This window comes from Miniopterus schreibersii (genome assembly GCF_964146895.1).
Source record: "Miniopterus schreibersii genome assembly, chromosome: 7".
In the NCBI taxonomy this organism is placed as follows: domain Eukaryota; kingdom Metazoa; phylum Chordata; class Mammalia; order Chiroptera; family Miniopteridae; genus Miniopterus; species Miniopterus schreibersii.
In genome coordinates this window covers 62,481,162-62,503,202 of record NC_138108.1, presented here as the reverse complement: position 1 = coordinate 62,503,202, position 22,041 = coordinate 62,481,162, and the positions used below count along the sequence as shown (strand labels likewise).

Here is a 22,041-nt window from a genome sequence, read left to right as displayed (position 1 = left end):
TAAAAAAAAAATAAATGCAAAATATAGTGTTACTACCCCTTTACCAGTTTCATCAATCAATAAGTAATTACTGAACACCAACTATGTCCTTTGTACCTGACTAGACACTAAAAGTTTTGCTTTTCCAAAATCAGTGTCCCTTTTAAGATGCCGACATTATTTTCTGTTACGTTTTTCAATTAATGGAGTTTGTAAAATGAACATCAAGAAACTGAGTCGTCAGTTGGTACAACTTTCGTTCTCAACACCATCAGTCTGACATTTTTCATAAGCGCTGAACACAGATAAAACGTACTGTGAAAAAAAACCCACTTGCTAAATTCCAGGGAAAATAAAACCTTATCAGAAAATACTAAAACTAAATCAGAATTCATGACTTTAGTGCTAAGAATGTTTGGTGAGGAAAGGAAAGTACTACTGTGTGATTTAGCATTTTGATGAAGTGGAGACGATCTCTGGTCCTGCTGGGCTGTCTCAGGACTAGCACCCAGCACAATGCCTGGCACTTATCTGCACTCAGTAAACACTAACTATTATTATACAACTACATTTCTTCCTTTTCTTACATTAAAAATGGATAAAAAAGAACTGCATTTGCTTTCTCAGGCCAGTTGTCTCATGTAAAATAAAAACAAAACAGCATCACTTTGAGAATGTAAGATATTTTTGTGTGAAATTAAAATCTAAATAAATATAAAATTGACTGAACATATTCACAGAAGTAATATTTCTATGATGATTTTGGCAAAAGGCCAGTCAATTTAATTAAACATATACAACAGTACACCTACTGTGTGCCATCCGCTATATTATGGTGTTGTTTACAACTATAACTAAAAGCTGTGAAATCAATTTAGACCAGTATTAAAAGAAACAAAATAGAACAGAAAAAAAGCGAAGACATCAGAGTGCAGCAAATGCAAATAAGAATCTGTGTAAGGTTACGAATGCTTCGTTTTGGTTATAAATATGCCTCCGCACATGGGTATTCTAGGTCTAGGTGACCACGGTAATATGATCATGACTGAGGGTTTGAAAACGCTGCTGCGTTAGGATCTCTGGGTCATACAAAGCTGTATAAGATAGTTGCCATCCTCAAGAACCTTCTAACTGTTATCGATGTATGACAAATACATAGCTAAGTAGAAACAAAATCCCAGGGAGTTCAAAGAACCACTTTAGGGGTCAGGGACAGTGGTTGAGACGAAGCTTAAGAAGATGGGCTGAGCTCTGCAGGGCAGAGGAGGAAAGAGGGGCTCTGGGTAGTGACACGTGGGCTGTCTTCATGGAACACTGAGTAATCCTGGCCACAGCCCAACTTATTCCTGTATAAGGTAGGAGAGCAGAAGGAGAGATACATGGAGCTCATCTTTAGGAAGCTTAAGGGAGCCAAGGCTTACAGGATGGAATGTGGGCCACTTTAGTCAGTGCCCAAGGGTGGCTGGAAGAACTGAGACTGGCCTAGTTAATGGTTCTCAACTGCCTGGGGGTGGGGGTAGGGGTGGGGGTGGGACTGGCAGTACAGAGAGATACCAGGATGGTGAGGAATAATATAGGTTTGAAAAAGAGTGATTATTATACTTACTGTTTTCACAACCCAAATTTCAGAAAGTGTCACTGTGAAATCCCTTTTGGGAGTGGGGATGAGCACCCCATTTTAAAAGAACCCTAACTGCTCAGGTCCTTTCCAGTTGTACCCTCTTTTGGGTGACTTTGTTTTAGGAATGATAAGCTAAGGCTCACCAGTAGCAGAGCTGGAACGGACCCCAAGCCTTCTAAATTCTGTGTGGTGTTCATTCCATCCACCAGGTACCTGTGATGGGTTCCACATTACAAGTGTAACCACCGACGCAAGGGGAGATCTAGCTGGAAAAGCTCGCTGGTTGGGTCCAGACATTCAGCCCTGCTGTCTGCTTTCTGTCAGACTGCTGCTCTGATAGGCACTGCAGGAAACGTGAGTCTGTCAAACAGGCAGGCCTGCCCCCATAGCCCCCTATTGGGGCAAATATTATTTGGACTATATACCACACTCCAAATCATGACCACACACAACTATCGGAATTAAAAAGATAAAACACCAAAGCAGTGGAGAGCAGCCACATTCTAAGACCTCCTATCTATCAACCCGCAGTCGTATATACATTTACGGGCTTTTAAAATTAGGGTCTGTTTCTAATTTCTTATTGGTTTATCAATGTCTTGACCTTTTCTCATTCATTATTTAATTAATTTATCTGTTTCCCTGTGTCATTCCCAAGTGCACATCTCCCATAAACTTCGAGGACAGTTTATGAAAATGAAAGAGCATTTTTCCTCTGCAATGTGTTCATCGTTATGACTTCTGAGCACAATTTCTTGAGAGATGCTTGGGGAGTTGTACCGCAGAACATATAATCTTCATGGTCTTCCCCCGGTAGGATGGATAAACGATCTTGCCTGGAGAGTTGCTCCGAATTTTCCAGTTTCAGTATAAAAGATAAATATTCCACTTAGAGAAGCTGCAGCAGAAACTTCAAGCAGGACCCAAGTTTAGTCCTGCCGAGGGATGGCAAGACTGGGAGTAACTGGAAAAAAGACCAATTCTCCCAGGACACACTGAGGAATGGGAGTCAGTGGTTACCAGTTACTTGTGGCTGGTGGGTCTCCTGAGCATCTGGGAGGGAAAGGGAGCGGCAGAGTTAATAAGCCTTTTTCGAGAAAGGAAAACAGAGCTTCTCAGCTACTGAGTGGGAGCGTGGCCCTTGTGGGGGGTGTCGGGAGCTCTGCGCCAGGGGAGCTGGTCCTGCTAACTGGGGTCTTGCTGACTCCTGCTCTGGGTGGTGCCTGTTTCAGAAGCCATCCTCTTCGCCCACGAGCATTTTCCGTTCAGTGACACCAGAGTCCCCATAGAGCCGAGTGACCGCTGAGCACAGTGAAGACTGATGCATGCTCTTCAACCGAGGGAACGCGTCTGGGTGCTGCGAGCAATCAGGAAGGGGAGCCAGGCAGGGGCAGGACGGGGAGCACAGCTGGGGCGGGATTTTGCCAGAAGGAGAAAGGGGGTGCATGTGGCTATGTGGACAGGGGCAGGAGAATTTCAACAAGTAATATAAGACCTGAAGGCAGGTACGGCCACAGGCATATTCAGAAAATGGCAGAGAGAACTGGAACTCATGAGGGATTAGGTTGGGGTTGGGGTCTGAAGAAGCTCGTTTGCTACAAAGGAAATTTAAGATCATCCTGCAGAAAATCTCTGCGACACATTCTTATTAGTATTGTTATATTATTGGGATTCTCTTCTTGGGTGGTCTGGGTTTGGAAAGAAGACTGCTCACAGTAAGTGGAGGAATTGCATATCAAGTGTCCAAAGGCCCGGAGACCGATCGGAACCCGTTGTTGGATTCAAGGTCCCAGAAGATAAGGGCACCATCTAGGAAGGGGGCAACGGAAACCATGAGTCGTGGGGATTATTTCCGTGGGGTCCGTTCTCTGAGATAAAGTTACTGAGTCAAACAGAAGGTATGGTGACCCGCATGGCTCAGGAATAATCATTTCCACTGCCGTCACCACACATGCACGTTTCCCCATTAACTGGCCAGTCTGAGTTAGGAGATGCCTTTCCTTTTATTGCTTTGGACAATCAACTGCTCGTTCATAAATTCTTTGTATTTATACTTATTTCATGACTAAAAAAAATGAAATACTTTTCCCTCTAAAGTTTGATTTAGTATTTATTTCTTAGGTATAATCATCTCTATGTGTGGTTCTGGGCAAAGTATTTAACTTCAGCCTTAGTGGCTTCATCTGTGCACAGGGGACAGCAACTGTCCCTATTGATAGGCCTGCTGTGATATAAAACGAGATGCCAGAGTAAAAGGCCTGCCCTGGCGCTTGGCACAGAGCAAGGGTTTGGTAAGTTATTGTACTTAACAGTATGTTGATGCTTTTTGAAACTTTATAATAAATAAAGTTTAAAATTTATACTTAATTTCTTATATGAATTTTTTGTTTTGCTCCCTTTATTGCACAGAAGTTATTTACTTTACTCAATTCATAAATTATCTTAAGATATATTGTCATTTCTATTAAAGTGTTCATTCTTTCCTGTCAGGAACATATGTGCCTACGTTTATTTGAATCTTCCTTACTTTCCCATTATATTTTTGTTTTCTCCAGCAAACAACTGGGAGGTAGAAGACTTTAGTTTTAAATCAGATTCTTGAGAAACTGACTTTCCCTGTGATATTCCTGGGAAAGTGACTATATGCCTGTTTCTAAGAAAAATGTGAAGGTGGCTCTGTCTACTGAGAATCTCAGATCCATGCTACTTACTGGGGCCAATATAAATCAGTTGCTTAGCTGTCAATTGTGGATGCTAATACTTGTTCATCTAGTCACCAGACTGCTGCAAGGGTTATGAAATAAGTATTCAAAATTATTTGAAAATATTACAATATAAACAAGTGTATGATATAATGAAATGTACTTATAAAAACATTATTTTGCTTCCCTGACAGTAAGATTCTAGAGGGGAGGAACCATGTGCCAGACCACAATAGGAACTCAGCAAATACTTCTGTCAGGGGAATGAGAAGATAGCAATAAATTAAAAAAAAAAAATTAAAAGAAAATGGATTGGTTTGGGGAATGGTATGGTTTACGGTGAATGAGTTAATTCAGTCTTACTGGCATATATATTTCATCTTATAATTCAACACTGATCAATATATTAATAGCTTTCCTTCTGCTGGGCTCCCCTGGTAACAAGATTTTATACCTGTATAAGTTATTTGGCTTCCTAGAACCTTTCTATTATTTGCCCCTTAATGTAGCTGTTCTGCTGAAAATCAGATGGTAGTTGGGAGCTGTGTGAAAAGGGAGATGGAAGGGGAGGAAAATGTTATATAATTATCCAACATTTGACTCCAGAACTAAGGATCAGGAATATGCCAAGTTCACAGTAATAACCATTGTCATGCCAGATACTAACCAGAAGCCTTCCACGTACTGTTCTTAACCTCAAATTAAAGGTGAACCAGAAGGACTTCTGTCTGCCAAAACTGCAGTTCAGGCGTTTACTTCCTTGCAACCTTTCTGGCCCCATTCATGCCTAAATCTAAAACCCCTTCTCACACCACGTCTGCAGTGGGGAAAGAGGAACCCTGATGTAAGGTTTTGGCTCTTCACAGAAAAAAATATTTTGTTTAGAATTATCATTTGTGGGAAATTATTAAGTATACAAACACATTCCATTGATTTGATATCTTAAGCATTTGCTTTTAAAAAAAAATCATCTCAAGGGCTAACAATGTGACCTTGTCATGAGAACTGGCCAAAATGAAAATATTTGCATTGAAGAGCTTCTCGGCTCTTGGCTCATTTGCAACATGGAGTCTGATGGATGCTTTATGGAGCAGAATGACCTTTCGATTTTCTCGATTTAAAGTAATTATAGTAATGGCAAGAATCAACTTTTAAGGTTTAACATTGTTAATGTCTCCTTTGGATCCAAGATGCATTAAAGACTTAGTCCATATACAAACTCTAAAGGGAAGTACATGGGTCTTACAATAAAATCTGCATAGTAGTTTAAAAAGCACTTTCCCCCAAATTACCTAATTGTGCAGAAATCCTCATTAACTCACTGAAGTGGACAGGGCAGGTAGTTTTATTATTCTCTCTCCTTCCCACCCCATCCTTTGCATCTCACAGGCACATTGGCTGAGGTTGACCTAGAAAGCTACAGAACCCAGTTCCAAACGTTCAATCCCTATAAATCGAAGTTTCTCAATCTTGGTACTTGTGACATTTTAGGTCTGATAAGTCTTTGTTGTGGGGGGCATCTTGTGCATTGTAGGATGTGTAGCAACATCTCTGGCCTCTACCCATGAGATGCCAGTAACATCCTCTCTGCAACAGTAGTGACAATGCAAATGTCTCTGGATACTGCCCAATGTGCGCTGGGGGTGGAGGCAAAACCACTCCTGACTGACACCATAAGCTGTCCAAAATGCCACATCACCAGTAAGTGATAATTAACTCCATTTCCACAGAGGAACTGGTCTTCATGTGTGCTCTGCCTAATGGGACTCAGTTGCTAGAAGTGTCTTCAGACACCAGCTGGGCTGTCTCTAGCAAGAAGACCATGGGCCATACTTTAATATTTATTAAGAGTTCTTTACTCAAACAGGACAGACTTCTCCAGACTAAGGCAGACATTCTGGATAAGCTTGTTTTTCTCTCTAATGAGCCACAGATCGTGAGGCATATTAAAGAGCTATTGTGGTCAATAATGTAGCTGACCAAATATTTCTGCTTTCCCAATTTTGGGCTCAAAGCAGGATTGAATTTCCTGCCCCCCTTATGGTAGGGCAGTGCCTTGCAACAAGTTCTGGCCAACCAGTTGAGTGGAGCCCTATGTTACGTTTAGGCCAGAGCACTGATGATCATGGAAGACCCTCCGAGCTTTCCCTTCCATTTGGCATGTAACTGGCAAGGTCTGAGGTGGTGCTAGCTCGGGTCTCTCTGAAGGCCCGGGGCCCTGAGTGACTGTAACAAGAGAACACTACTGCCCACCTGCAATAAACATATAGCATGAATAGGAAATAAATCTTCCTTGTTTTAAACCAATGAGATTGTAAGGTTATCTGCTAGCTTAGCATAACCCAGCTTCTTCTCACTGATGTAAGAGCTGACAGATGAGAGATTAAAAAATAGATTTATGTCAAATCAAGGTCACCTATAGTAAAACAGAAAATGTAATACAAAACCACTTAGGACTTCCTTGAGCCTTAGGGTTCTCTATTTTCATTCAGTAATAGTCTAGTATTTGGAAATTGTTTCAATGTAGGTTTCTACATATCTGATATGGTATATAAATTATATTATTCTATTCCACCAATCTCATTCTTTCATTCATTCAGATAACATTTATTGAACAGTAAATATGTGCCAAGTATTATTTGGGATAACTTCCACTTCATACTGTTTTTGAGACCTTTCTTGTGATGCTTTCAGATAGAAAAAAAAAAAGAGTTCACTTTAATATCTAAAAAGCAAGATGTTTAAGAAATGAAGTTTCATGGTGTTTTTTTTAAACTTTCCATTGCAAATGATTTCACATAAGTGGTCAGGAATTTCCCACCTTTATCACTCCTGCTTTCTCACTTGTAAAAAACATGGATGATTTTGTAGACTTCCGCACAGAGCACAGGCTGAGCAATGGCACTGGAGGCGGACTGTTGAGGTTTGAACTGTGCTTCATAATTGGATGGATGGGTGATTTCAGGCAAGTGACTTATCCTCCCTCCCTGTGCCTTATTTTTCTCAGCTGTAAAATGGTAATTGCAATAGTGCCTAATTCACAGGGCTGCTGTGAACAGTAAGTAATGCAATGCATGAAGGACTTAGAACAGTACCCGGCCCAAATTGAGTGTTCAAGGAACATCCGTTTTAATGTTTTAAAGGAATATTCTAGCAAGTGATGAATAAAGTGCTGGAACTGGACTACAGCATGCCAGCTTTATTCACCATTTCATCCTAAATGTCTAGGTCAGTGCTGGGCATAAAGCAGGTATTTAAAACAACATCTACTGAACACATATAGGAATGAGCTGGGGTGAGGGGACTGAGTCCGGGTTGTCCTCCTAACCTCACCACTACCCACTGCCCGTCTCACACACCGCCCAGCTGCAAGAACTCGGAACAGTCACTGTCCTAGATCTCTGTCCCCTTTGGTCAAGTGGAAGAATGACACCAGAGAGCTACAAACTAGGATCAATATTCTGAATCTACCTCACTTTTCAGAAAAAGGATTATAAAGACCTTGCGGCATAATTTAAAAACACTTAAAATATACTTAAAAATAATCAACAATATGGAGACTCTACAAAGTTGCTCTATTACAGTTTTAACATTTAAAAAAAAATAACGGAGATGGTTTGCTTCATCAAAAAAGGCAGTACAACTCACTGGCACTGATGGCATTACTCAGAGGTGCACTAGCTTTCCCTAAGAGCTCTGAGGAGAGGGAAGGGAGAGGAAGCTGGACTGAGTCACTAACGTACAAACTTGCAACTTGAAGGATAAATTCTGGAGATCTGACAGTGATTATAGTCGACAAGGCTGTGTTACATATCGCAAAATTTCTAAGAGACTAGATCTTTAATGCTTCCAACACAAAGAAGAGATGATGTGAGAGAGGTCTGAGCTAAAGCTAGGGTGGTAATCAATCATGTGGCGATATATGAATGTTATCAAATTAACACACTGTACATGTTAAACTTATACAATGTTATATGTAAATTATATCTCAATAAAAACAGAAAATAAGAGTAATTAATGGTCTTGTAGTCAGATACTTCTTGGTTTTTCAATACATATGTACTTGTATGTGAAGGAGAAAAGTTTGACTAACAGGCAACGTAGTTAGTCAACGTAGCCTCAGTTTCTCTACCCAGCAGAAGGGACAATAATACCTACTCCTCTGGGGCTGTCATGAGCATTACATAAAACAACCTGGCAAAGGACCAAGTAAGGAACACACGTTCAATAAACAGTAGCAATTAATAGCATAATAATCATAATTGCAAATATTTACAAGAAAACCACTTCCTTACCAATGTGAACAGCATTGAAAGTAATTCTCCCAGCTGATATTAAACAGTATGTCAATTGGTTTTACGATATGGGTTTTGTATAAGCTAATGGAGCACCTAGAAGAGACAGCAGGCAAAGAAATGCACGCCTGCTAGGCAACCCTTTCTGTGAAGTGCTAGATGGTGACTTGGGGGAAAATTAATGTTTACACTTGGAGAAACTGTTGGGTCAGAAAACAAGAACATGGAAAGGTAGCCTAAAATAATGGTGAAATGACTACCCAGCTGTGCAACTCTACTTAATTTCTCTATGTCCCGCTTTCTCCACCTGGGAAAAATGGAGAACAAGGCTTAGCACAGGCTTAGAACAATGCCTGGCATACAGTAAGTGTTTGTTAATAAACCAGAGTGGCGACGAGAATGGTTGAAGTTACACAGACTGGCCTGTTAGGAAACGTCTGGAGTGAAGCCTGGCAAGGTGGCTTCTAGGAGCACAGCCTGGAAAGCTATCAGGCTCATTCATCTGTATAGCTTGGGCTCTTCCCATGGTGCAAGGTGAAGTGCTGTAGCCACAAAGAGAGTCAATTCACATTTGAAATGACAGAGATGGACCAGAGGGTAAGGCAGAAAGGAGCCCCAGTGGGAAGACGCATGTCCACAGATATGATGCCCCTGTCTATGGGCTCCGGCAGCACTCAATAATTACTTCCCAGCATCCTAGGTACCTTCAACTATATGTCTCCCTAAAGCAGAGGTCCCTGAGGATGGAGACCGAGTCCTGCTTGCCGTGGAATTCCCCTTCCACAATGCTCAGCAAATATGTGTTGAAGTGAAGCCAAAGTGAGTGATAAGACTGGGCCTGTATTACTAAGCGCTCAGTACTTGTGCCCCTAACTGCACCCCACCTCACTTTCAGCCCTCATACTGCATTGATAGCTCAATGGTGATGCCAAGAACACGGCCCTTTGAGTAAAATCTTGGTCTTGTTTGTGGTGGTGGCCTACCCCACTCCATAGTAGAACTGGCCCTAAGCCTTCTGCCGAGGGACATCCTCCAGCCACCTTCCTCAGTCTGCGCACAAACACCTCGAAACTGGCACAAACAAAACTGACCTCAGCAGTTTTGCAAATGAGCTGACTGTTTCTCCCTTCTTTCTTTACAGCCATCCATCAACCAAATTCTCTTCTGTGTTTTCCTTGAGTATATCTCTCTAGTCAGCGCACTCACGCAGCTCTCAGCCACTGCCTCACAGAATCACAGGGGGACGACCACTGGAGGGTCTCACTGCGATTCTGCCTGCAGAGCACTGCAAGACAGACTTTCCTGAAACACAACTTCCATCATATTTCTTCGCTGTTCACATCGAGGCTCCTCATTTTTTACCTTTACTTAATTCACTTTCGTTGTCAAGGCCCTCCCTACGTTGGCCTTACCCTACTTATGTAAGGTACATATTACTAATTATTCAGATCCGCACGCTGAATCTCCTATTCCACTTAGATCAGTGATCTCACAGCACTAGCCACTGAAGTTGCTCTCATTCAAATACACTATCTAAAACGTTGCTTCTATATGCTCTGCCCATGTCGTTCCTGCTTTTGGAATACTCTAAATCTAACATTCCACTCTAAACCACCTATGTCAGTACTGACAAATAATTATATTATTTTGCACTTCATTCCCTGTTTGCTGTGCTACGTACAAACGTTTCTTCTTCAACAAAACTATAAGTTGCTTGAGGGCAGGAAGTTTACATTATTTGTACCCATTTATCCAACATATATTCACTAGGTTCCAGAACTGTGCCAGGCACTGCACTTGGCTTTGGGGTACAGCAAAGAACAAGATAGACATAATCCTGGTCCTTGAAGCACCTACATTCTAGTGTGTGTGTGTGGGGGGGGGGGGGTGAGATAAAAAATTATACATAATTAGAAGCTTAGAAACGGAGGCAAACACCGTGAAGTAAAAGTATGGGGTGCTATGAGACCATGGTGAAGCTTCATATTAAAAGAAACTGCCCCTGAGCTAAGATCAAAAGGATAAAATAGAAACAAAGAGACAAATGTCCAAAGGTCTAAGGAAGCCTGGGGCCTGAGAGGAACTGAAGAAAGGCTGGTATCCATAAGCCTAGAGGGCAGAAGATGAGCCCTATCAGACGAGGCTTGGGAGGTACAGGCTGGGTACAGTTCCTAGCTCTGAACCAAATCAAGAAGCACCCGCTAAGTGAGGGTAAACTTTAAGTGGTCTTTAAGAATCACAATGCACTATGGTAAAGGTCATTTCCGAATTTTCTTGTCTGTGTCTTTGGAGTTAAACAAACAAACAAACACAAAAAAGCGCCGAACATCCAAAGCTTAATTAATATGAACACTTCAGTGCTTAGGATTTTTGCTAGTTTTTTTTCAAGTTCAACAGAGATGGGCCAATGAAAAAATAATATGGGCTGTGGTCTACTCTACATAACAAGTGTGACACCAACAGGCTTTACACAGCCACCTGACAGACGGTCATGCATTTCACCCATTGCCGCTGTGAGTAGGATTTAAGCCAATGACCTCAGAGGTGAGGGGTTGTACATCCAATTACAAATTTCCACTCCCCTTAAGTGTTAAGATGCCTACAGCAATATATTGTATTTACATCTAGATGTACTGTATAAACTATATTTGATAAAAGAGATGACTTCACATTCTCAACTTAAGTCAAAGAATGCTTACTTAAGTATTTTTTTTAATTGAATCCCACTTTAATGCCATCGTATAATCTTTGGGTTAACAGTGCTCATCTTGATTATTCTAACAAAGGGAAACATGGAAATTAATACTTAAGTTGTAGAGCTTATGCCATCTGTAAAAATACACACAAGAAAATTCAAAATAGGTACCTGGGACGTCTGTGAAGGTTTCCCCAAGGACGGATACGTGGAAATTGAGTCCTAAGTCCTTAAGGTGCATTAATACCTTAAAAAAACTCTCTGGATCTTTATCGTGCTCCCTGGAAATAAACACACAAAATATAACTTGTGATACCTTAGGGTGTATGTTAGGAAAAGTGTTTTCACTTCTCACAGTATCAATTCCTTTCATGGTCTATTGTTAGGAGAGCCTCTGGCATCCAAGCAGAGATTTCCCCTATCACCTTATATTGTAGCATCAGCATTGAGTTTTTTCATAAATATAATTTCACTGTCATATACAAACCTTCAGTCCTACTGAAGTCTTAAGGGTCTGCAGCCTTTATTAAAGGAGAAGTCTATCATGTTTTTCACATTTTTTGGTTAGACTATAGAAAGGCTAGTGTAGTTTCCTTTCCCTTAAAACAGTTAATTTCCACTTAACCCAGGGTTGTTTTTGTTTGTTATTTTTTTTGGTTTTTAAGGGTCTTCATTGATTTCAGAGAGAGGGAAGGAGAGGGAGAGAGAGCTGAAACATCAATGGTGAGAGAGTTGGCACCGATCGGCTGCCTCCTGCACACCCCGACTGGAGATGGAGCCCGCAGCCAGGGCATGTGCCCCGACCGGGAACCGAACCGGATTCTCCTCAATCCTAGGTCGATGCTCAACCGCTGAGCCACGCCCGGCTGGGCTAACCCAGGTTTTTAACAAAAGAAAGGACTAGTGTTCAAAGCATGGTTCTCTACTGATGGTGAGAAAGTACCAAAGATGCTTTTCTTTTCCAGGAGTGTGAATATCTTCCTCTCACATTTACTTAGCCCCTTTGTGCCCACAAGGAACACACAGTTTAGGAAGTGAGATTACAGACTCTCTCACTAATCTCTCATTTTAAATAATTGAGTGGAGAATTATAAATACATCAAAAGGGGTTAGGCATGAGTCTAAATCCACTGAGTATTAACTTAAGAGTGGAGGTTAGTACTAAAGATAATTCTTTCATTTCATAGAGGCTTTGAAAAACATGTTATTTTTGTTTGTTTAGCTTGTCAGTCTTCTTTGTAATGACAGAATGAGAGACTAAAGGACACTAAAATAAAATAAAAAATTCACCAATTCAAGAAATCACATTAAAATGGAGTGAGTTATTTTTTACATTTTAAGGTGTGAATATTCTAGTATTTCTTGCATTTAATTATACTGTTTTAAATTATCTAATTTCAGACAGATGTGGACCAGATGTCTTCAAAATACTTGTTTTTTGTTTGTAATTCAGAATTTTAACTTATTTTCTATATTACAGAGAAATAGTTATATATCAGCAATTGAATTTCTCATTTACCAACTAATTATGTAAAAATAAATCTGTAAATTGATCAAACTGCGATATAAAATATGAAAATTACATCATTCACGAAATCTTATGAAAAATGGCATCTGCAACCCTAAATATGTTAATTCACAATTCAGTCAATATTTTCAGTATCAAGAATTAAAACAAATGCATCTTCTGATTAACATTCTAAAATGGTATTTCTAATCTCATGGAATTGTAAATTCTTACAGAATTAGATTTCAGTAACAATGTGTTTTAAGCGCTCTCTGTTTGATTTACTTCAAATAATAAAGAATGCAATGGCAAAGCGCTCTTCCCTTTTGAAGACGGTGCGGATTACATACATGTACCATGGGGGAGTTTCTGGATAGCTCTCATCTACACTACTGCTGTGGGCAAGAACAAAGACCCAACACAGTTTGAAAGTAAAGAGTACGCCGCATGCTATCTCCAACCATATCAATCAAGTAGCTGCCACTTAATCTGTAATATGTTCTTTTAGTCTGATTCTCTTGGAAATACTTAGATGAAAAGAGTGGAAACAATATAACACAATATATCTTAAAGAGGGAGTAACACTATAGGGAAATTTAGCCACTCAGTTCTCTAAATTTTTCATGTTGTGTTCCAAAAATTTTGGCTATGGATCCCCAAGAGAATATCTATTCTAAATATTTCCTGCTGTTTTGTTTGTTTGTTTGTTTTGTATTAAAGTAGCTGTGGCTTGGGGTTGGGAGGCGGTTTAATCGGGCAGAAGCTGTAGTTCTTAAAAGATTCCAATGTGCTCTCAAAGCAGCGGACTTTATGAACCTATATTTTCAGCGTTTCTATATGAGATAAATGCATTACAATCCTACTGTATTTTTAAGACATTTTTTATTGGTGAACAAAAGCTTTCATATTCAAGTCACTCTGCATAAGAACACAAAAGAGATTTGTATGAATCTCCTCTTTTTGTTTAAACTATAATATATGGACGAATGTTCTTTCCCAAGATCATCCCTGAGAAAAAGAGGCATGTTATACAAAAGTCCTTATAAAGTTTCTCATAATCCTAGGCACTCTCTCAACTACGTTATTTTGTTAATGGAAGTGGCATTAACCTGAATCCGTGGCCGCCGATGAGAGTGCGGATGGTTGTGGCAGTGAATCGCTGGCAAACAGGAAGCAAAGGAACTCAGGACAGTGCTGGGTTAGGAATCGTATTGGGGGACATGACCTAACAATTCAAAGAGTCGGATGCTGACAACAAGTAACTGGTGGAGGTGGGCAAAGCGGGAGGAGGGAGGGGGACACCTGCAATAATGTCAACATTAACCATTTTTAATAGAAAAGAAAGAAAGAGTGGTTACTGAAGACCGTGAGTAGTAAGTGGGTTTTTACAGTTCAGGAGATTTCCAGTGATGGCATCATACACAATTTCACAAGTCCTGCACCTCACACCACTCAGACTGACTTCCCGATGCCAGGTGACTGAAACGTGCCTGCTGCCTGAAAAGGTGGCACCTTTCTGACATCAAGAAGCCACTGGAGGGGGAGTTGGATTAAAATTGCTGGATGAACTATAAGGGTGGGAAAAGAGCAGTACTTCTAAAAATATTCTGCATGATATGTGTTCTCAAGTATTATTTATGGCTAAATTAGGGGATTACATAACATAAGTAGACACCCGACGATTTCTTCTATGTCCCATAGTCAAACTAGCTGAAAGTTTTTCTCTTTAGAAAAGAGGCAAATAGCCTAACATTCAGACAATTGTAAAGACACACACAAATATTCAGCCACAGCCACACAACCAGGCATGGATATAGCAGCGGGAGAGCTCAGTATTTTTTTGTCCAGCAAGGAACTCATTCCAGATATTCAACAGATCATCCATAGATCTTATGCCAGCACCCATGATATTAATGAACCCATTTAGCAGAACATGTGAATCTGTCTTAATGTCCTAAGAAGTCTAATGTGAGGGTTCCATACCTATGATTTTAGCACAAAGCATTAAGTACAAGATGAGGGACTTAAAATATATTGAGTGACCCTGTCTGCCAATAGCTGTCAAGATTAAACAGACATTCATAATATATTCAATTCTCTATAAACACTTCGTAGACTTACAGGCCCCCGAAACACTCCTGTTCTCATCTATTGCTGGTAGGAATGTAAACTGAAATACTATTTTAGAGGGCAATTTGGTAATGTACATAATTAAGCCTTAAATGTATATAATGTAATTCCAAATTAGAAAAGTTACCCTATAAAATAATTAAAGAGGTGCACAGAAATTCAGTCAGAGTATTCATAACAGCATTGTTTATAATGGTGACCATCTCTAAACGACCTAATGAGATGATAAAAAAATATTTTTTGATGCATACCTATGATGCAATACCATAGAGCCATTAAAAATTATGTTGTAGAAGTATATTTCTTGACATGGAAAGATATTCAAGAAATACTGTTAAGTAAAAGGGAAACGACAGAGTAGTATTTATTATATGCTCCGTTTTGTAAGACAAATGAATGTGTGTGCCTAGAAAAAAATTTGGGATGAACTATACCAAAATATTAACAGGGTTTATCTCTAGGGGTTGCACATAAATATGTCTTTTTTCAATACTTTTTATCATTTTTAACAAATTTTTAAAAATATAAATCATTTTAATGTTTTAAGAAACCACCTCTCTAACACTGTCATAAAAGGGTATTCGCAGGATTTTTGCTTAATTCTGTAACATTTTCAGTGTTTATAGCAGCATAATTCCTCATTTCCTATGACCCCCCCCCCCCACTACATTTGACAGCTGCCCATCAAGCAAACCTGATTCATCATAAAACATTCTAGAAGGTGAGTCAGAGTCCAAGCTTCCCAACAATTCCTACATTCTTGACTAGGTAAGAACGAAACAGTCTGGCTGGGAACTCATTCTTCCACAGCCCAACCATGGCAGGAGAGATCAGCATGGAAATATTTCAGGCTTTCTGGAAGCAGCAGATACAGCAAGAACAGCTTTTATTCCCAAATATTATTCAGAACATTTGAAAAGCATAAACTGTTTCCATGTGTTTTTTCTTCTGTATCTGTTCTCTCTCTGTTGCCTTTCCCATTTAGTTTTTTAGAGCTAAATTTCTTCCCATTCCTCCCTTTGCATTCATTCAGAAAATATTTATTGAGGATTGCTAAATTCTCCATACTCGTCACTTACACTCAACTGTTACCCTTTCCTGTTTTCCCACACAACTTGACACTTATTGAATGTAATCTCTTTGATCTAATTGCTTGCCTTGCCTGGGCAGAAACCTGGCTCTATACAAATGCGATAGCTTTCCTAGCAGCATGTCACCCTGTCCTGAGAGCTCCACGAGGGAAAGATAAACCATGTCTGTTTTGTTCATTACGAAGTACCCAGTGGCTTGCAAAGTAGTGGCTGACATTAGTTGTGTTCTCCAATAGCTGGTTATTTTCTCATTTTCGGCACACAGAAGACTCCACACTCCACGTTCATCCCCTTGAAGTAGGGGAGGCCATAGACTAGTTCTGACCAATGGGTTGCAAGTCGATTGATGTGTGTCACTTCTGGGGTGGAAACATCTAAGAGCAGTTCTGGATAGCACTCTCTGCTGCAGGGATCCTTACAGAAGTCTTGTTTTAGCGTAAGATGGTCAGCTTCAGAGAGTGAGGCAGTTTGGATTGCTACACAGAGGAGAGCTGCCCTGTCCCACTACCTAAACATGCATCAGACTTTGAGTTAGTGAGAGAAGTAAACTTTTTGTTGTGTTTAAGTAATTGAGATTTTTTTTTTTTTGGGGGGGGGTCTTCATTACAGAAGCATAATGTGGCCCATACTGGCTAATATATTATCTGTGGCCCAAAATCAGCTGCTCTAAAATGCTTGTTGAATAAATGAAGGTGTCAGAGAAATGAATTATATTTATAGATCTACTATGTTCAAGATTCCATGTCGGGCACCTGATCCTAATCTTACTTAAGCCTCTCAACCAAGGGTCATACAAATAAATTATTCCTTTATCCAAGATCACACAGAAGAATTTAAGCCTGCACTTGAAATCGTGTCTCATCGCTCCAAAATCCTGTTCTTTCTTCTACACACTTTTTGCCTTTTTTCGGCTTTCTCTCACTCTTCATCTTTGATATTTATGCTATTTTAATATTTTAGAAATTTAACCGATTTGTTCCACCCTCTCCACCTCCAACACATTCAAGATGTTAAGATGTTTTATGTTCATTTTTTTTAAGGAAGGTATGGGGAAAAGACACCTTCCCTCCCCAAACCATGACCAAAAAAGAGGGGCAGTATTCTTTGTTGATTACAGAAGCAAAAAACCTTTGTAGAAATGGTGAGGATTTCAGATAGGCACAAGTAGTTAAGAAAAATGCCACGAACCTATAGCATGCCCCCTCCCACCCTGTGTCACTATTCCACCTCTAGGTAAGAAACAGAACTCGGAGAATCCCAGAGGCCATGCACTGTGCTTCCTGGGTTAGGAGCCTGGGGAAGAACCAGGGCTCCAGAGAGCGAACGTCTCATTGTACGAGTCAAGGCAGACAGTGCTGGGGACATTTGTAAGAGACTCTTGAGCTGTGGTAAGCATAAAAGTGGAACCATGACTTCTGTGAATGTCATGGAAGAATCAGAGAGCAGCTGGCAGACAGAAGCAAAGGATCCCTCGCCAGTAGCCTGTGAGGAATAGGGACCGGGAAAATGGAAGACAGAATATCTTGAACTGCCTGAGCTTTCTATCACCATATTGAAACGGTCCATTGCAGAGAGTTAAGTTATAGAAAAATAAAATTCTAATTTATACATATCCTGGTTTCAGGCCATCTGAAGATTCATATTCTCATCTTTCCTTTTAATAGCAGAGGCAGAGCTGCCTTTAAAATTCAGTCTATGAGAGCTCTAGATCTTCTACCTTGCTTCTCTTTGAGAGACCTGTGTTCTCATACTCAGTTTTCTTCCTGAAGCCTGTTCCTACTCCACAATTTCTTCATTTATATATTTTGCACTTTTAAGTTATCCCTTTTACCTGACCATATTTATTGATAATAATAGTTCCAATAATGTACTGTTTCTAGGTGACTTTTCACAGATCATTTCATCTTAGAGCATTAGCTATGTCCCTCTTTTCTTACCTCCTGTGTTCTTCCGACAACTGTGCCCCCTTTCTCCCATTTTCCCTTTCTCTTGGATGAAAGTGCTGTCCACAACACCAATTCCTACCCCTGTTCCATTCATTCTCATGCATTTTATGGTGTCTCCAACCTTTGAAATCACTGCCCATACTCAACTTTCTTAGAAGGATCCTTGCTTGGTTTCCAAGTAGTATATTCAGATTATAACCTAATGACCTTCTCCCCAATTAAATCTTCCCACTCATTCCATCCAGAAGGCCACCCAGGAAAAACCATATTCAACTAATCATTTTTCCCATTAGCTCTCACAGTATGATTTCTTCTTAAATCTCCCCATTGCTAAAAGCTTAGACCCCCCAGGTTGTTTCTCTCCAACAATGATTTCTACTCTCCCTGGATAGTATATACAGTAATTTCATTCAGCTGTCTAACTTGCCAATGAGCTCTCTTCCTCTGTAATTCTGACCAGGAAGCTGTAGACATCCATGCTTCAAAGAACTGGTAGGCCATGAAGTGTGTTAATTAAGATGAATTGGGTCTTCCCCACCCTTGAGTTGTTACTTAAGCAGCAGCCACCATTCCACATATTTTAAACCATCATAATGTTATTACTTCCTCTCAGATCTGGGAGGTTCTATGAAACAACTCTTTCCCCTCCCCAGTGCATTACTGTCTATTTCCCTTTGTAATAATCTCCCTGTTGAATGCAGTGATTGGGGCTGTAATGTGCAACCAACTAATCATTTAGATTTTCTTTTGGATTAAAATATTTCCCTCCAAGGGGTATGTAGAAATACATTCAAATCTGCTTGCTAGTTATCCTGAGAGCTACTCCTCTTACAGTTAGAGTCCACCTCTTCCAGGGTCTATCTAAGAAACTCTCTGACATCTCTGGGAATTGTGTTTCTACCTCTCAGAGAGGAAGACTTGTGATTCCTGTTTTCTGTTTTACCCTGACTGCCAGAAAGCTTACATTTGGGTTTTAAAGTGCTCAATCTCAGCAAGTATCAGATGGAAATAATAGTACTGAAAAATATAAGAAAAGAAATTAATAAAAACTAACTGGAAGGGGTCAATAGTAGAGAGGATATTTCAGATAACAGAATCAGTGATTGTGACATCAATAGAATTTACCCAATGTGAACAACAGAGGGAAACATAGAAAAAAATAAAAAATGGAATAGATCTGGATTTCAGGGGCTTGTGGGACAAGAATAGAAGAGCCAACATTTGTGTCATCAGAGCCCCAAAGTGGACTCTGTATTTCTCACAACTGCCTGTGAATGTACAATTACTTTAATATAAGTTCCAATTGTAAAAAATGCACTGTAATAAAATACAAATAATTCAGAAATATATGAAGAATTGAAAATCCCTGTTCCTCACCCCTCCTGATTCTACTGTTTCTCAGATGACACCACCACTAACAACTGTCCAGTGAGCAGGCTTCTTGACCTATTTCTATACATATGCAAACATATTTGTGTGCATGTATTTTTACATATCCCTTCCTGCTTTATAAACAGGAGATCAGTATCAGTCATTCCACAGTTTCCCTTCTCACTAAATATGCAACAGACATCTATGTACATCTGTGCATAGAGGTATTTCATTTTAAATGGTTACATAATATTTCACACCTTTTAAGTAAATTCTCCTAATGGACATTTGTGTCTAATTTCTTGGTGTTTCAAACAATACTAAAAGTGACACCTAGTTCTCTTTATAGCATTAAAATTTCTCTTTTGCAGAATTCTTAACCCAGTCTTTTTTTCTTCCTATCCTGCAAATGTAGCCACTTCAAATCTCTATTCAAGGCCCCTTTTCCCTTTCCTATAATATGAACCTGCCTTTTGGAACTATCTTATTTTCAAAATTTTACAAGCTCACTTTTGCTATAATTTGCACATTGGCAGAGCTCATGCCTTTGCCCACCCTGTATTCCTCACGTCTAGAACAAGGCCTGGCACCTGGTTTAAAAAGTTATTAAATTGAGTTGACTCTAAACCTACATCATTTCCCATGAATCTAATCTTTTTATCCCCACCTACTGTCAATTATTATTTTACTATCTATATAAACAGATGCATATACAGAATGTTAACTTGGCTCTTCCAGTGACAGCTCACCTATAATACTTAAGAAAACTGCTGCCCCCAGGAAACACAGCACCACTGGCCGAGCTCCTCCCTGCAGCCACATGTCCTTACTCTCCCAGGGTTCCAGGATCTCCAGCCTGACAGACACATTTCTGAACATGGAGGCTCCTCCCAAATTTCAACTGATTACCAACCTTGCCATTTCATCCTGCGCAAGTAATTTAAGATGTGCTTGATAATCTCCATTTTTATAGTACAGTGTGATCACTCCATACCTTGACACCACCACTGAGCCTCGCTCCCCCTCCACCAACTCTGCTTCCAGAAAACGGTTACATTAGCCTCTTCAACATGGTCTTCCTTGCGTACCTTGTCTTTGAAATGTCACTAACTAGAAACCATTAAATGGAAATTGAGCCGCCCCACCCAACATTCAGATATTCCCATCAATCATTTACCCTACTAGTCGCCCCAACGAGAGTTGATGCCCACGTTCATTCGCATCATCTCCTTCTCCCTGCTGCTCCCAGTCCACAGCTCTTGTGCCTCCAGTTGTGGAGTGTGGACCTTGTGCTCCTCTCCTCCTGCCTCTCCATGTCCATTGTCTCCTTCAGTGACTCTGACTTTATTGTCACTAGTCATCATCCCTGTGATAGTCCATCTCACTCTGTCACTTTGCACTAACAGTCCCACGTTACCTATGACGCCATGAACGTGTCCTTTTACATCAATCCATATTTATTTGAATGTTGTCCCCTTATAATTAGCCTGAAATCGCCACAAAATCAGAGAAACTCTTTGACTCCAGAAGTTGGTGGACACTCAAAATATGATTTCGGAATGAGCGAATGATGGTTCTGTCATGGCTGAAGAGAGAGAGTTACATATGTAAAACTACAGTAGGATTCATCTATGAGATGACATGAGGGATCATGTTTTTTCTTTTTTTCTTTTCTTGATGGAGAATTAAACATGGTCTGGATTATTAGACGCCTTTCATCGAAATGGATTTCAATTCTTAATAACAGGTTTTCATATTCAGTTGTGGACATTTTGTCACATCTAGAAATGACAAGGACTTCAGTCATATGGGGAAGGATCATAATTTGAAGAAGAGAAATCCATTCCCAAACTTCCTTCTGATTTAAAAAATGTTAAAAATAGAAATGGACAGAGTGATTCATAAGAAATCTCTCCAATGGGAAGAAAAATGCTAAAATTCTGTCCATTTTACATATTATGTCTTGTTTCTAGACCCAAATGAGGCTGCTGTGTTTTTTGGCCTACACAAGAGATCTCCCAGAAGAGACAGTCGCCCTTAGTCAGCAGCAACCGCTCAGCTACCAGATTGCCATGCAGGGACTGTGGAAAGCAGGCGTACAATATGGAGTGTCTGTTCTATAAAGACCTGCTCAAAATGATGTGATCTTGTGGTTACATATGTTGCATTTTTTTTTTTTTTCATTTTATAAACAATATTAATTATGCATTTCTACTCTTCTACTATATTCTTACAAATGGAATAAATCTGTATTATTCTACTTAATCCTTTACACAATAATATTAAAAAAAAGTTCAGTCCCACTTCTTGTTCCTCCAGTCTTTCCTTACTTATTATTTAAAGTTATTAAGGTCTACTCACCTTAGGCACCAAAGGTAAACTAAGTATTCCTTTGGAAAAGAAAAAAAGGTTCTGAATACTGTAATAACATCACATGCTGTAAATTTACTATACTGCTTAAGAAAAGGTTCTCCAGAATGAGAAGCCTCAGGAACCAAAGTCTTAATTAATTAAATATGCTTAGTGCCAGTAGGTATTGGAACAATTCATTTCTGGTAAAGAATAAATAACAAAGAATCATCAACTATATTAGGTAGTGTAATTGGTGAGGGATTATTCTGATTAATTAGTTTTCTTTAGAAATGTATGTAACCATGCCCCCCCCAAAGAAAAGAAGATACTTATCGAAAGCTAATAATAATCG

At 39.8% G+C, this 22,041-nt stretch overlaps 1 protein-coding gene across 3 annotated transcripts in view; it reads right to left on the bottom strand.

Moving 5' to 3' along the window:
• GTDC1 (glycosyltransferase like domain containing 1) overlaps nucleotides 1-22,041 on the bottom strand; it is a 337,642-nt gene that overhangs the window by 14,898 nt on the left and 300,703 nt on the right. For all 3 annotated transcript variants that reach the window (XM_081143377.1, XM_081143376.1, XM_081143378.1), the window contains one exon: nucleotides 11,464-11,573. In XM_081143377.1, coding sequence (XP_080999503.1) covers nucleotides 11,464-11,573 — 110 coding nt within the window. The remainder of the gene's footprint in view (nucleotides 1-11,463; nucleotides 11,574-22,041) is intronic.